We start from the raw sequence: 14,412 nt of genomic DNA, 5'->3' as shown, positions 1-14,412 counted from the left end.
GGAACCGTACAACCAAGAAAGGAGAGGAGGAGGAAGAAAGTCTTCGCTGCCATGTGATCATGTGACCAATGTTGACCTGATTTAGTTTTTTCAGCCCAGGACCACTCCACACCGATGAATTCAGAAACTCATGTCCTTAAGAAATTGAGGGGGCAAGGGGATCCAGTAAAGAGCTGACACAGGACCTGAGAGATGCATCTGGCCCTTCAGCTGACCCATCTACTTTTTGCTGAAATGGTCTCAGTGGAAGGGGTGACTGTCAAGAGGCTACTTTTAGTGAAGGTAAAAAAGGTTGAGGTATGCTGAAATACACGAGAACTGCACTAAAAATCTGTGGCAACAGGTCTGGAATAGCATAGAATCCAAATTTGAAATTCTTGTTCAAGTCAGGTTCAAATCTTGGTTCATCACAATAGACTGGATAGAAAGCTTACCTAAAAAAGTTCAGACTATATTAAAGAATAAAAGTTGTCATGCCAAGTACTGATGAGTACAAGTACTTTCAAGCACAATTTCCCATTTTCCCCTATGGAACTCCAAAGTGTTCAAAATTAAATAAATAAATAGGTCAAGATGAAATAAATAACTATGTGAATAAATAAGACACAGATATGTAATGTGAGAATGATATTGTGAAATCATGGAACACATTTTGAAAACAATGCTCATTATTGTGAAATATATTGCATTCTGCTATATAAATTTACTTATTATTGTGAAATATTATTTCATGGTCATTATTTTTCACAATAACAGAGATTATTCCTGAGGCATTTTATTTATTTCCAGCCGTTTTTAGTCCAAAATGACCTTTTTTCAAAGTCAGTCTTTATTTCAAAATCCCGTTTTTCCCGATGGCCTATTTATTTCATAATGCGACTTTTCAGCAGAATGACTTTGTCTGTCAATCAATGTAAGTGGGCTGGACCTTTGCACCTATTGGCTTATCGTTTACCATCGACTAGTTTTCCTGGATACCGGCTCCGCGGACGGCTGCTACAGCTAGCAACAGCGTGCTAGGTCAAAAGTCACGGAGGATGGCGGACTGGTGTGAACTTCAGCCAGTTCTGCTCATTTAAGCAAATCAGAGAGGGATCATTTACCTGTAGATACTGTTTTGAGTCGTTTAGATGATGTTTCTGAAATGTCTGGATGATAATTGCTCTTCAAAATCTTAGCATCGATGACAGCATTGTCGAAGGTTTAAGAGCAATTCAGCACCGTGTTCGTTTGGAATACGCCGAGGAAGAACAGTCTTCAAATGTTGGCCGTCCACGTCTAGAAATCCCGGTGCAGCACTCAGGACTTTAGTGCTGTCCGGGATAACCATCGGGGTAATTGCCGATGCGTTTTCTGTGTCTCCGAGCACAATTAGGAGGGAAATGACGGAGGAAGGTCTAAGGTAAGTTTATGCTGTAATTGAGCACCTGTGTGATTCTGTACACAGCATTGTTTAGGTGTTGACCTTAATTGTGACGTTTGACAATGAATTATTATCGCTTACTTTTTTTTGTTACTGTCTAAAGTGGGGCAGCTACGGCTAAAGCTATCGGCGCCATCTCGGCGTTGAGACACGTTTAGCAGTGTTAGCTGTTAGTGTGTTAACTCGGAGACTGGGGTCAGTGGAGCCTGTAGGAACCTTTTACACAGAGAGTAGACCCACCAGCTTTCCACAGTCTACTTACTTATCACATCTTGTTAGACAACAGGGTCATTAGTGCTTTAAATAGTACATAGTTGAATGTTTCATTGCTGTTTGCAGTTGATTGTTCTCTGATAATGCATAACAAGGTTGATGTTAAATAGCGAGTTTATTGAAATGGTTTTGTCTATTTCAGCAGCATTATAGATATCATACTTTCTCTGGTGTCTTCGGCAAAGCTAAAACAAGAATACATTTACATCCTTGGTTCTTTCAGCATTAATTGGAAAACTTTGAGATTTGCTGTGTGTCTCCCAAGCCATTCTTTTTTATCCCACCTGTCAGGTATAGATGGCAATACTTTAAACAAAGTTAAATTTGTTATACCTGAAGAGAACCAATCCTGACCTAGAATGGGTGAATGAATAATTAGTTGGTAGCCAATGCCTAAGCAACTCACATAGGCCCTGGCAGACTCAATAAGTCCATCTAGGAACAGCTGCAGGAAACACCTCTTCAGTTTAGATTTAAAACATGTGCATGCTCTTTCAGGTTGATGAGGATTATGGTGTGGACTGGACAGGACAACATAATTGCCGCCCATCAAATGAGATCACCATTCCTGAGATTCAGCTCCCAGATGCACTGAATGAACAAGACCCTGCTGTGCTACCAATACTTCAAAATCACTTGTAGAAAGACATTATTACATTTAATGCTTTTGTAACGTCAAGACTAGATTACTGTAACTCACTCTATTCTGGTCTCCATGTTACCCTTCTACATAGATTACAGACAGTTCAGAATGCTGCGGCACGTATTCTAACTAAAACCAAGAAGTTTGACCATATTACTCCGGTTCTTGCTGAGCTGCATTGGCTGCCTATCAAATACCGTATTCAATTTAAAATTTTGCTGCTTACGTTTAAAATTATCAATAATACTGCACCAACCTATCTTAAGGAACTTTTAAACCCTTATGTCCCTGCCAGGGCTTTAAGGTCATCCTCGCAGTTATTGTTAGTTCAGCCCAGATCTCGGTTGAAATCTAGAGGCGATCGATCGTTTGCCTTTGCTGCACCTGAGTTATGGAACAGCCTCCCGATTGGCATTCGGGAGTCTGATTCTATTTTTTCTTTTAAAGCACGCCTTAAAACTTATCTTTTTGAACTTGCCTTCTCTACCCGTTAAATGCTGACTGTTAACTGCGACCTATTGCATTAACTTTTTACTATTCCTTCATTCTTGGTGTTCTCTATCATGCGGCACTGGGTCTGCTATAATCTATGTGCTGCAGTCCATTTTATTAGTGGCTTTCTACTGTGAACATTGTCTGCTGTTCTTATTATATTTGATATTAATGCTCTTAACTGTATTATTTTATTGTTTTTTGTAAAGCACTTTGGTATGCCTAAGGCTTTTAATGTGCTCTATAAATAAAGGTTGTTGTTAATCAGTTTCTATGTCAGGAGGATTTTTTTTTTTATTTTTTATTTTTTTACAGCTTTGTAGCTAATACTGACTCAAAACAGCATAACCAATTTCATTTTCAACAAAACAGTGAGTGGCTATAAAACAGGATTTGTTTTATACAGCTGTCACTTTAATGATATTCATTTCTTGGTTGGATATACAGTACATGTCAACTCTGAGCAGATTTAATACAATGAACACAGTACAGTAGTGTAACATCTTAATTCAAATAATTTTTTCTAGAAATTTTTTTTTGTATCAGTAGCGAGTATAAACAAAACATATTGTGTAATTTATAATGTACAGTGAACAACTGATTTTGATATCTGAACTCTTCATCAGTTTATATTAAAAAAGCCATAAATGCACACCTGTAGTGTGTATTTTTCACTGTCAAGTGTATTAAAAAGAACTAGAACTCACTAGATTGTCCGTTTCTTTAAACACTGAGTACAGTAATGTGATGCAAGAAATAAGAAATGGTCTAATTTTACCATGTGGTTATGGAATCAATCGTAAACCAGACCAAAACCTGAGTCAGTAGAGTTGAGACACACCTGAATGTCCATTAGAAATTACTCATAGGTACAGTAGTGTGCAGGAAGACGTAGTACTTCAAAACCGGTGGAAGACTTTGGAAGATTGCTGTTGACCACTTCCACAGTCATTTCTCGGCAAGACTTCCCATCCTGTCCAAAACTTGATGAGGGCTTTTTGTTGTGCACAAGATGCTGCAACAGAAGATTGTTTTAAACTATAATGACATCCTATATTCATTATTTTGAATCTTTTATAGAGAAATACCATAAAAGATGACCACTTACATACAGGGCACCAGACATTTTTGCCCCACTCAAATTGCTGTTGTAGCTTTTATAGATATTTTTATGTTAACAAAGCTAAAAGTAGTCTACATACAATTCTAGTGCAACTGATAATGCCACCACTTATGTATTGCATGGAGCAAATAACAAAACAAAATTATACTATAGTGTAGAACTGGGCGATAGAACGATAACGATATGTATTGCGAAATAACTTTTTCTCAATAGAAAAATTAAACTATTGTGATAGACCTCACCGCTCTTGTCCTTTTATAAAAAAATATATATATATCGTGATATGAAAAAATCTCATATCGCCCAGCTCTACTATAGTGTACTTTGTTAATGACCCAAGATCACTGGACTGTATGTAATTTACCAAAGTATAATCAGAGAAAACCAATGGCAAAATACCTATCGCAGCAGACTTACCATTTTCAATGAAGGACCGAAGGTAACCTGCCACTCTGCATTTATCCTCGAGAGCATTCCTCTTCTTCCTCATCTTCATCTTCTGTGGCAGGCCACAGTCATTTTATAGCTTTACTTATCTTGTAGTCTTAAGAGCATCAGCAACATTAGGTGTATTTTTATTAAATGTAACCCAGCTGTTCAACTAACCCAAGCATACAAAACAGTATATTGGTGTTTTGTGTCAACAATTAATGTTCATCCTTCATAAATTAACCAAATACCTTTACTATTCAGATGTTAAAAGATGTGACCTGACCTTACCTCACAACAGGGAGCAGTCTCTGATTCCCTTGGTAAGAAAAGAGGAATGATGTCTGATCTTTCTGTCAGAAGCGGCCATACCATGGTTTCCTTAAGCCCTTTCCTCAGCTGCTTGACTTGACGACTTGTTTGTGTTATGACCTACAACGGTGAGACCAAACCAAAACTGAAGTTGGAGTCTGTAAAGTGACACACACTTTAAATGTTAAATATTTAAAGAACATCCACTGTACTAGTAAAAGCATTTTCAAATTATACCCACTTACAAAATCACTACGTTGAACTAAAATTGCTTTCTTTTCTTTCACATAGATTACTTGTCTTCCATATTAGCACAGAAGATAAGCCACTTTAAAACAGTCATGAATAACTATTACCTACAACAATGTAAATAGTAATACAGACATTAACCCAGAAGACAATTATTTTCTCTTACCTAATTTATAGAATTCTTTGCTATGATAAAAAACAGTATTAAAAAAAATCTGTGACTAAACTGTTTAAAAAGCTCATATTTGGCAGACAGACAGACTAACCAAGCAATAATAACATATCGTTACTTACCCTGAACAGCGTTTCGTGGAGTGGAGCTAGCTGTGATAGCGTTAGCATTTGCTAACGTTAACCCTGTGCGGTTGTGATGAGAACTTGGACCAGGGACCACTTCATCTCCAGTACACTGCTGCAATACTCAGACTGAGGTGAAGACGTTCAATCTAAGCGGTTAGCAAGTTCTTTGAGTAACTCAGAAACGGACTTGTTTCCTGCAGCCATGCCCTTCACAAGAATTGATACACCTGTAACGTTATTCGCGCCCAGTGTTTTGCATTTGTCGGTGCCTTAAGTTTATTTTGAGCTGCATACTGCCGCCAGCTGCATAGGAGACGCATTGCACCATTAAACCTAAATCGACAATTCATGTGCTATTACTTATGTCTGAGTAAAGGAGCAACCAATCACACAACTGGCTCCGCCCTGTCTCTCTTGATTGACAGACAAAGTCATTCTGCTGAAAAGTCGCATTATGAAATAAATAGACCATCGGGAAAAACGGGATTTTGAAATAAAGACTGACTTTGAAAAAAGGTCATTTTGGACTAAAAACGGCTGGAAATAAATAAAATGCCTCAGGAATAATCTCTGTTATTGTGAAAAATAATGACCATGAAATAATATTTCACAATAATAAGTAAATTTATATAGCAGAATGTAATATATTTCACAATAATGAGCATTGTTTTCAAAATGTGTTCCATGATTTCACAATATCATTCTCACATTACATATCTGTGTCTTATTTATTCACATAGTTATTTATTTCATCTTGACCTATTTATTTATTTAATTTTGAACACTTTGGAGTTCCATACTTTCCTAGCAAAATATTGAGGAAAAAAAGGGCGGTTCAAGACTTTTGCATTCCAACTTAAGTTATCATAGTCGGCTCCCTGCCGCCCCCTACTGTAGCTAACTAGTACAACAGTCCAACCTGCAACCTTTACCCTTCGACCTTCATATTTTACGAAAACTGAAGTGAGCTCGTTCCAAGTTTTCTTTTAAGTTGTTTTTTATTTGTAATAATTCTAATTCAGTAATAAAGACTGGCATAAGGACGTTCGAACGCTTTTATTTGCTGACCTCTAATTCGCCATTATGTTGCTTTTCCTGCGCATGCGCTCCGTCCAAAGGAGACCTGTCGAGGTCGAATTGTAGGGGTTTTTCAGTTTTGTTCAAAACAGGGTACAAAAATGCCTGCAGACTACGATAAAGGGGCATACCCAGAGCCTCCTCGGCAGACTCCGGTTGTGGACAAACAAACAGCACTGCCAAACCCAGCTCTGATTTTGTCTAAGCTCTTCTATTATTCCGTGGACCTGCCTGTCACCACATTTAGAGGTAACTGGAAGCTAACTCGGCTAACAGGGTAGCTCTACAACATAGCACAAGAACTGAGGACGCTGTATACGCATTCTGGTTTATTTAAAGTGGTGCTTTTTCTTCCACTGAATTGTTTAAATCTAGATAAGTTACAAGCTTTGTTTTGTGCGAGTAGATGTCAGGTTTTGCGGTAGAAGTCCGCGGTTAGTTAGATGTTTATGCTAGCAATGTACAACCTACTCAGCCTGGACTGAGTTTATATGAGCTTTGAACCCTTTCCTTCCTTCGCCCAGATGCTGTTGACAGTATTCGGGCTAAAAACAAGATCGTGTACTACCACCAGAAGTTCCGTCGTGTTCCTGACCTGACGGAGTGCAAAGAGGGAGATTACCCCTGCTACTACGAGGCAGAGATGCAGTGGAGGAGAGACTAGTAAGTAACATACGAGTGAGATTCAGAGGGATGAAAACTTTTCACATGAATGCATTTTTTGTCCACCAGTCTGCACTTTGTAATGTTAATGACAAAGGAAAACATAGTTTTAGAGTTGTTTTGTAAACTAATTAAATTTAAGCAACTGAAATGCGTTTTGCAAATATATACAGACATCATTTATTGTGCATTAAAAGTCCTAAAGATGTTTCAACTTGAGTGGAGGCACAAGTGTAACACACACACTGTTAATGAATCAAACACATATTGCATTATGCCTAGGTAAAATCGTCTACAAAAACGCAAAATACTCACATCACAACCTCATCTTTTGGGCTTCATCTTTGTCAAAAGGTTTGTGGGCATTTTGAATAAATAACATGGTGCAGGTCAGGAAGTACAAGTTTTGTTAGCATGCCCCTCTGACATCAAAAAAGTCTCATACACTGTTTTGTTTTGTTTTTTGTTTTTTTAATCAGTAGGGTGGAAAGTAACCGAGTTAATATTTACAAAGCTCAAATTCATTTTATAAAGAAAATGTGTACTGTATTTAATAAATAAAAAATAAGGTTAGGCTTTGGTTCATATTATAGATGAATGAATATATAGTGAAATTGCATGCAATGTCCTCTCAATACAAAGCTCTGGGGGACAAGAGGCTTACAATATGTCTATTTAAAAAACAAACAACTGTATAAAGCCTATAATATATGTACAAGCCTGTAAAAGTAAACATAGAATTTATAAAATGTCTAAGTAAAACATAGATCATGCCAAAACAGGACATGTCATGTTCTACAGCCATTTATTGCACGATTTGTTTTTCACTTTACAAAATAGCTTTTGGTTAAAAAAAAAAGTTTTTGTTTTTGTTTTTTTCTCACTGTTTCTACTGTTCTGAAAAGTTAAAACAGTGTCTGGGGTGGGGTGGATCTTTCATGAGGCTCTGGGCTTTTTTCTTTATGTGACAGGATACTGACAGACTTCTTTGCGTTTGTGTTGATGCTTCTAAATGACTCAGAGCATGAAGCAAAAGATGTAACTGGCCAGAAGTCCCAGCATTCTGGCAGAGCAATACCTACAGCTCATCACCTGGCCAACACACCTTCTGCATGCTTTGGAGATTTTTTTGCAGGGATTGCATGAGTGTAGCCAAATATAGGAGAACATTAAAGAAACTGTGTTCACCAGAGTGCAGTAACATGAATAGGGGGCAGCAGTTCACCTTGTAGCACAATGACACAAAGCAAACTGCCAGTATGGTGCTTGCTGGCTTCAGAAACGGTCTCAAACAGCATTAGAGCATTCCAGTCAGCCAGACTGAAAGACACATAACAATTTGGGAGAGATCAGAAGATGGCAAGTCTGTCTGACAGACTTTGACAGAAAATGAAAATCCCCTTGTGTTTCTGTCTTGTCCCTCAGCAAAGTGGATCAGGAGATCGTGAAGGTGATCCAGGAGCGTTTGAGGGCCTGCCAGCAGAGAGAAGGACACAGCTACCAGCAGAACTGTGCTAAGGAAATTCAGCAGTTCAATGAGGTGACAAAGAACTTCCAGTCACGCTGTAAGTACTGAGCTGTTCCAGAGCTTTGATGTGTGCAGTTTATAAGCAATAAGTGTTCAGTCATGGCACACAACATTTATCATTAAGTGTCATTATTTCCAGCTTTTGAGTTTGTGAGTTTGCTTTTCTTTTCCTATGTAAAGGAGATTTGGGTTTTTGCATATTGTGATTTCCTGATTTTTGGAGAGCTTTTTCTGTTTTGCTGCACAGTCGCTTCATGTATTAAATTGTCATCTTTCCTCTTTGTAGATGGAGACCTGGGAGCTTATGCCAGTGCAAGGAAATGTCTAATGAAGCAAAAAGAGCGAATGATGGCAGCTCAGGCCCAGAATGCTTAAGAATCTCTCTCTCTCTCCTATGTAATAACTGTAAAATAAAGTTTATGTTAAATCACAACTTTCTACTTTGCTTTTTTTCACACAAATTAACTAAAGTGAATGAACTGCTGCATGAAATTTAATTAATGTAATTAAAAGGGATGGAGTTTTAGTATTGATCTGCTTGAGTGGCATTAAACCATACTTTGCCTTTGAGGTGTTCTCTTTAATGCAGGTTGAAAGGCAGAGAGCAAAAGTAAGTGAGAGATGTTAACCGAGAAACTATACTGTCAGTAAAGGTGCAAAAACTAGTCTGAAGCCAGAAATTTATACCATCAACTAGTCAGACATTCCCATTTGAGTATCAGAGCTGGCAAAAGTACAGACATTAGTTAAGTAAAAGTTCATAAACTACTGTTAAAAAATATTCCACTAAAAGTTGAAGTACTGACTCAACTCATTTACTCAAGTAAAAGTAAAAAAGTAGCTGAAGGATGTTTCTTGAGATTACTCTATTCTGTAACTTATCTGTTAATAAAATATACCATGTTCTGAATGAGAGATTTGCAAAACAAATTAAAACGTACAGCTCTGCTATCACTTCCAACATAAATGAAGACAGGAAACTAAACAGCAGTGACGTTTGTAGGGTTACTGAAATTGGGTTAGCTGGTATATAATGATGTGCTACTTGATCGCTAGCGACACAGATATGTTAGCATAATATAAACTGAAGCTAGACGATGAACGCTAACTTTTTTCCACTCAAAGTTAACGTGAGTGTTCCCGAAGGTTCGGGACAAATGCAATCGCATGGCAGGATGCTGTAAACGGACCGAACTTCAGTCGGGAGAACAGCTGAGATAATCCATCCACAATACCAGATTAGTTATTAATATACTGCTGCATGGGCTGGGCTGTAGTTACATCATAAAGTTTTGAAAACTAAGCTTTAAAATGATTAGTGGTAATAAAACCCGAGAGAGGCCGACAGTGATCACTGACTGTTTTTAGGGCTTGTTGAGATTAAATAGAACAAGATACAAAGCATTAAAACATGTAAAAAACACAAAAGCCTTATTAAACACAGAGTAGTTTGGGCCCGGAAGCAGGATTCATCACGTCATCACCCAAAGACCGGATTCCTTCCATTTAGCAGTTAGTACGAGCCAAGCTAGCTTTTATCATATTGGACTAGAGCAGGGGTCAAGGCCCCGTCTCCTGCAGGTTTTAGATATCACCCTGGGTCAACACACCGGAATCAAATGATCAGTTCATTACCAGGCCTCTGGAGAACTTCAAGACATGTTGAGGACGCAATTTAGAGTCCCCCACCCCTGGATTAGAGTAAAAATAGGATGACAACCTCCTTGTGACGAGGGAAAGATAAATCTGTGGTTGTCCCGTGATTACACTGAATTTTCTTTTTTGTTTGATGACGAACTGCAAGTAGTTCCAGCAACCAACTAAACCAACTAAAGGCCCAGATGTTGATCGTGTAACACCCTCAGCGTCTTTTGACTGCAGAGTAACTGCACAGATTGTCTGGTGGGAGGCAACCCATCTCCAAACAGTTGCAGCCCAATTTGGACTGACTGCAGTCTCTCAGACAGATTGCTCTGTCATGGTCTCAGCTGCAGGTCAGTCTGTGATGTTGGAGATCTTTGATAAACAGATGAATTATGAAGGAAGAAAAATACAATCAGTTTGATCCACCTTCTGGAACCCATCTGCTAATAATTAAATCATACCTGGATAGAAGAACATATAGAGGAACACTATCAGTGATGGATGGGCCTCCCCAGAGCCAGATCTCTGTGAGATCATCCTGACAGAGAACAGAACAAAAGGCAGAAACATCCAAAGAAGAGCTTTGAACATCCTTCATGAACCCTGGAGAACTGATCCTGAAGATCCTCACAGAGCTGACATAGAGCTGAAGAATAAAGGCACTCATACTTAATATTCACTCTGAAGCTCGTTAGAATAGTACAAGCTCTGTTTTTACTGTATATGCTGTATATGTATATCCATGTATGTTTCAATAAATCATCCACCTGCCAAGACATAAAGAATAATGGGTGGCTCAAGACTTTTACACAGTACTGTGTGTGATGACTAGTTTTTTGGGATCCAATCATAAAGTTGCACATTCTTACTAATCAATCGATCATCACTGCAACAAAAACGAGACACCAGCAGTCATCAGATTAAATGTGAGGAAGAGGAAGTGGGATCTTCAGATTATGTTATAGATGACAGCAGGTCATGCGTTTGTGTATTTGTGTGAACGTACGTGACACCCAGTGACTGTCTCGCTTAGACAAACACAACATGTTATTTGGAGAAATGACGCTTGGCCGTCTTTTGTCTGCATTTTCCATGGTAGGTGATTATTTAGCCGCTTTTGTGTTTTATTCTATAGAACTATCCATTCACCTGTCAGCTTTGTGCATTACTATAAAACTCACAGCAGGGGGGTCACGAGGGCGAAAATAAAGGGCAAAGGCTGTAAAAATAACAGAACGTGTACTGTTAAAGACTAGTAGTTAAACATATGCCATTTTATGACCAGTAGTCAAGGTAGTAAATTAGCTTAACAGCTGCAGGCCATATATTATCCTTTAGTTCTAATGGTGTGCTATGTATGTAGTTTAGTCTCTATTATACTCTTGAATAAAAGAAACATAATCATTTGTAGTTCATTAGACAAAATGTGCATTACTCTGTATCCTTGATCAGCTGTGAATGTCTGACACTGTTTTCTTGAGAATGTTTTACTGCTGAATCATGTGAAGAAGGCCATAAGAGGGAGACTAGGTGTCTGGGCAGAAGAGATAAAACCACATTCTTTACCCCCCCTTCCAGTTTCACACAGAAAGACAGGGAGGCAAGGTCAGGAGCCAGGCTCACTAAGAATTAGAAAAACATGTGAAGATGCAGCTTTTATGACAAAGAGGGGGGCTGGGATTAGCTATAAAAGTCTGTGAAAGTTGCCACCATTTTGAGACATGCTGTCGAACCTCTGCAGGCATCTCTCCCGTCCGGACGTTGTAATGCTCTTATTGTGATTTGTACCGAAATAAATGATTGTTGATTGAGCATATATACACCGAGTAGTGTCCTTCCTTCAGCCCAAAGATTCAAAGAACTGCGTGTTTTCAACAGTACACAACAGCATTAAAGATAAGATGACAACGAGACAGAAACGTAAAGAGAGCGTGCCCATTAAGCTCATGACTCTGATCCGTTTAATTTAAACAGGAAATTAATGTTAAGGGTCTCACACACACACACAAACACACGCATGCGGCAGATTGTGTTAAAGTAAACACCAAACTAAACACCAACTCTGTGTGTTTCAAAAGAGCCCGCAGAGAAGAAAGGCTTAATTAAAAGTAATATATTTTGGATTGTCAATCTTTAATATGAAGTATAATATATAAAGCAAGCCTAAAAAAAAGAAAGGAAAAGACGATTAATTATATGTATTAAATGTACCCCGATTGTTCTCTGACAGGTTTGAAATGCAGAGCTGCATTATGGATCATTTATAGCCTTAATTTTGCTAAGCTTGCAAATCTTAATCTAATTTATTTGACATTAATGTGTAGGGCGATATGAATGTAGCACAGCATTTACTCTCAGCTAACCTGCCCCTGTCCTTGAATCTTTAAAATACAACTGAAGAACCAAAGAAGAGAAAAAAACCCCACAAAAACACAAGAAACACATACTGGAACACTTGTTTTCTGGCTGGCATCACGTTACTGTGGCCTAAAAGAGTCTAAAGGTGTTTGTGCAGAGCATTTTAAACTGCATTAATACATTCATGATGAGAAAAATCCCTGAAATCTACACCATAACCTTCCACGTGACCTGATGTGCACCTCCCATGAAATATAATTACACTTGAATGGCGTGGAAGGTTGGAACATAGGGTTAAAAGGACATAGATTTCCTGCAGAAGCCTAAATCAAACTTCAAGCACAGGACAGAAAGTGATTAAAACAATGTGTGTGTGTGTGTGTGTGTGTGTGTGTGCGTGCGTGCGTGCGTGCGTGTGAGAGACTTCAACACAGCAGCAAGCAGGTGCACCGAGGACCCTCGCGCTCACTTTTTGCATATATGTGTATGATAGAATTTGGAAAACACATCGGTGCAAATTGAAAGGCTGTGTCATAATATCTTCTGTTTTTGTGTTTGTTGGTTTGTTTTTATTTCGTTTTTTTTTGCGAGCTGGTTATCAGATGAATCCAGAAGCCAGAGAATCCCCCGCCCTTCTCTGTTGGTCTCCACCCTGTGGAGCAAGCAGTGGGCACACCTCGCAAATGGGGGGCGCGCTTACTCCCCGCAAATGGGCAATAGAAAACCGATGCCTGTGCAATCCCCAAAATGCTCTATAACTCTTGTAATGGCTACAGATCCTAAAGTGTGAAACTAAGTTGTTTACTTAAATGTATTCATCTGAAAAATGCTGACAGGATGTGTTCAGATTTGCCTCACTCAATACTTTGTAACATAACCTTTGTTGGCAATAACAGAGGTCAAACGTTTACTATAGGTCTTTACCAGGTTTGCACACACAGTAGCTGGTATTTTGGCCCATTCCTCCATGCAGATCTTCTCGAGAACAGTGATGTTTTGGGGCTGTCGCCGAGCAACACGGACTTTCAACTCCCGCCACAGATTTTCTATGGGGTTGAGGTCTGGAGACTGGCTAGGCCACTCCAGGACTTTCAAATGCTTCTTACGGAGCCACTCCTTTGTTGCCCGGGCAGTGTGTTTTGGATCATTGTCATGTTGGAAGACCCAGCCTCGTTTCATCTTCAAAGTTCTCACTGATGGAAGGAGGTTTTGGCTCAAAATCTCACGATACATGGCCCCATTCATTCTGTCCTTAACACGGATCAGTCGTCCTGTCCCCTTGGCAGAAAAACAGCCCCATAGCATGATGTTTCCACCCCCATGCTTCACAGTAGGTATGGTGTTCTTGGGATGCAACTCAGTATTCTTCTTCCTCCAAACACGACGAGTTGAGTTTATACCAAAAAGTTCTACTTTGGTTTCATCTGACCACATGACATTCTCCCAATCCTCTGCTGTATCATCCATGTGCTCTCTGGCAAACTTCAGACGGGCCTGGACATGCACTGGCTTCAGCAGCGGAACACGTCTGGCACTGCGGGATTTGATTCCCTGCCGTTGTAGTGTGTTACTGATGGTGACCTTTGTTACTTTGGTCCCAGCTCTCTGCAGGTCATTCACCAGGTCCCCCCGTGTGGTTCTGGGATCTTTGCTCACCGTTCTCATGATCATTTTGACCCCACGGGATGAGATCTTGCGTGGAGCCCCAGATCGAGGGAGATTATCAGTGGTCTTGTATGTCTTCCATTTTCTGATGATTGCTCCCACAGTTGATTTTTTCACACCAAGCTGCTTGCCTATTGCAGATTCACTCTTCCCAGTCTGGTGCAGGTCTACAATACTTTTCCTGGTGTCCTTCGAAAGCTCTTTGGTCTTGGCCATGGCGGCGTTTGGAGTCT

General features: G+C 39.3%; 1 protein-coding gene and 1 long non-coding RNA gene across 4 annotated transcripts; one reads left to right on the top strand and one right to left on the bottom strand.

The window, feature by feature from the left end:
* Nucleotides 1-3,021: 3,021 nt before the first annotated feature.
* Nucleotides 3,022-5,651, bottom strand: LOC146711299 (uncharacterized). 3 transcript variants are annotated; one of them, XR_014920137.1, is made up of 4 exons: nucleotides 5,239-5,651; nucleotides 4,675-4,853; nucleotides 4,372-4,555; nucleotides 3,022-3,846 (listed from the first exon to the last, which is right to left on the bottom strand). It is a non-coding gene; the product is annotated as an uncharacterized LOC146711299 (long non-coding RNA). The 3 variants fall into 3 exon arrangements; XR_014920135.1 differs by having other exon boundaries at nucleotides 4,372-4,853; XR_014920136.1 differs by having other exon boundaries at nucleotides 4,372-4,815.
* Nucleotides 5,652-6,330: 679 nt separating this feature from the next.
* Nucleotides 6,331-8,945, top strand: ndufb10 (NADH:ubiquinone oxidoreductase subunit B10). Its single transcript, XM_085454106.1, has 4 exons — nucleotides 6,331-6,570; nucleotides 6,846-6,984; nucleotides 8,410-8,549; nucleotides 8,799-8,945. Exons 1-4 carry the CDS (start codon nucleotides 6,423-6,425, stop codon nucleotides 8,885-8,887), a joined length of 516 nt encoding a protein of 171 aa, XP_085310232.1. The 5' UTR covers nucleotides 6,331-6,422; the 3' UTR covers nucleotides 8,888-8,945.
* Nucleotides 8,946-14,412: the final 5,467 nt, after the last annotated feature.

Source organism: Copadichromis virginalis, linkage group LG4 (genome assembly GCF_057382275.1).
Source record: "Copadichromis virginalis isolate Kocher_CV1m ecotype Utaka linkage group LG4, C_Virginalis_male_GT1.1, whole genome shotgun sequence".
NCBI classification, from domain to species: Eukaryota; Metazoa; Chordata; class Actinopteri; order Cichliformes; family Cichlidae; genus Copadichromis; species Copadichromis virginalis.
Note: the sequence above shows the minus strand (reverse complement) of the source record. Positions and strands in the feature narration are given on the sequence as shown.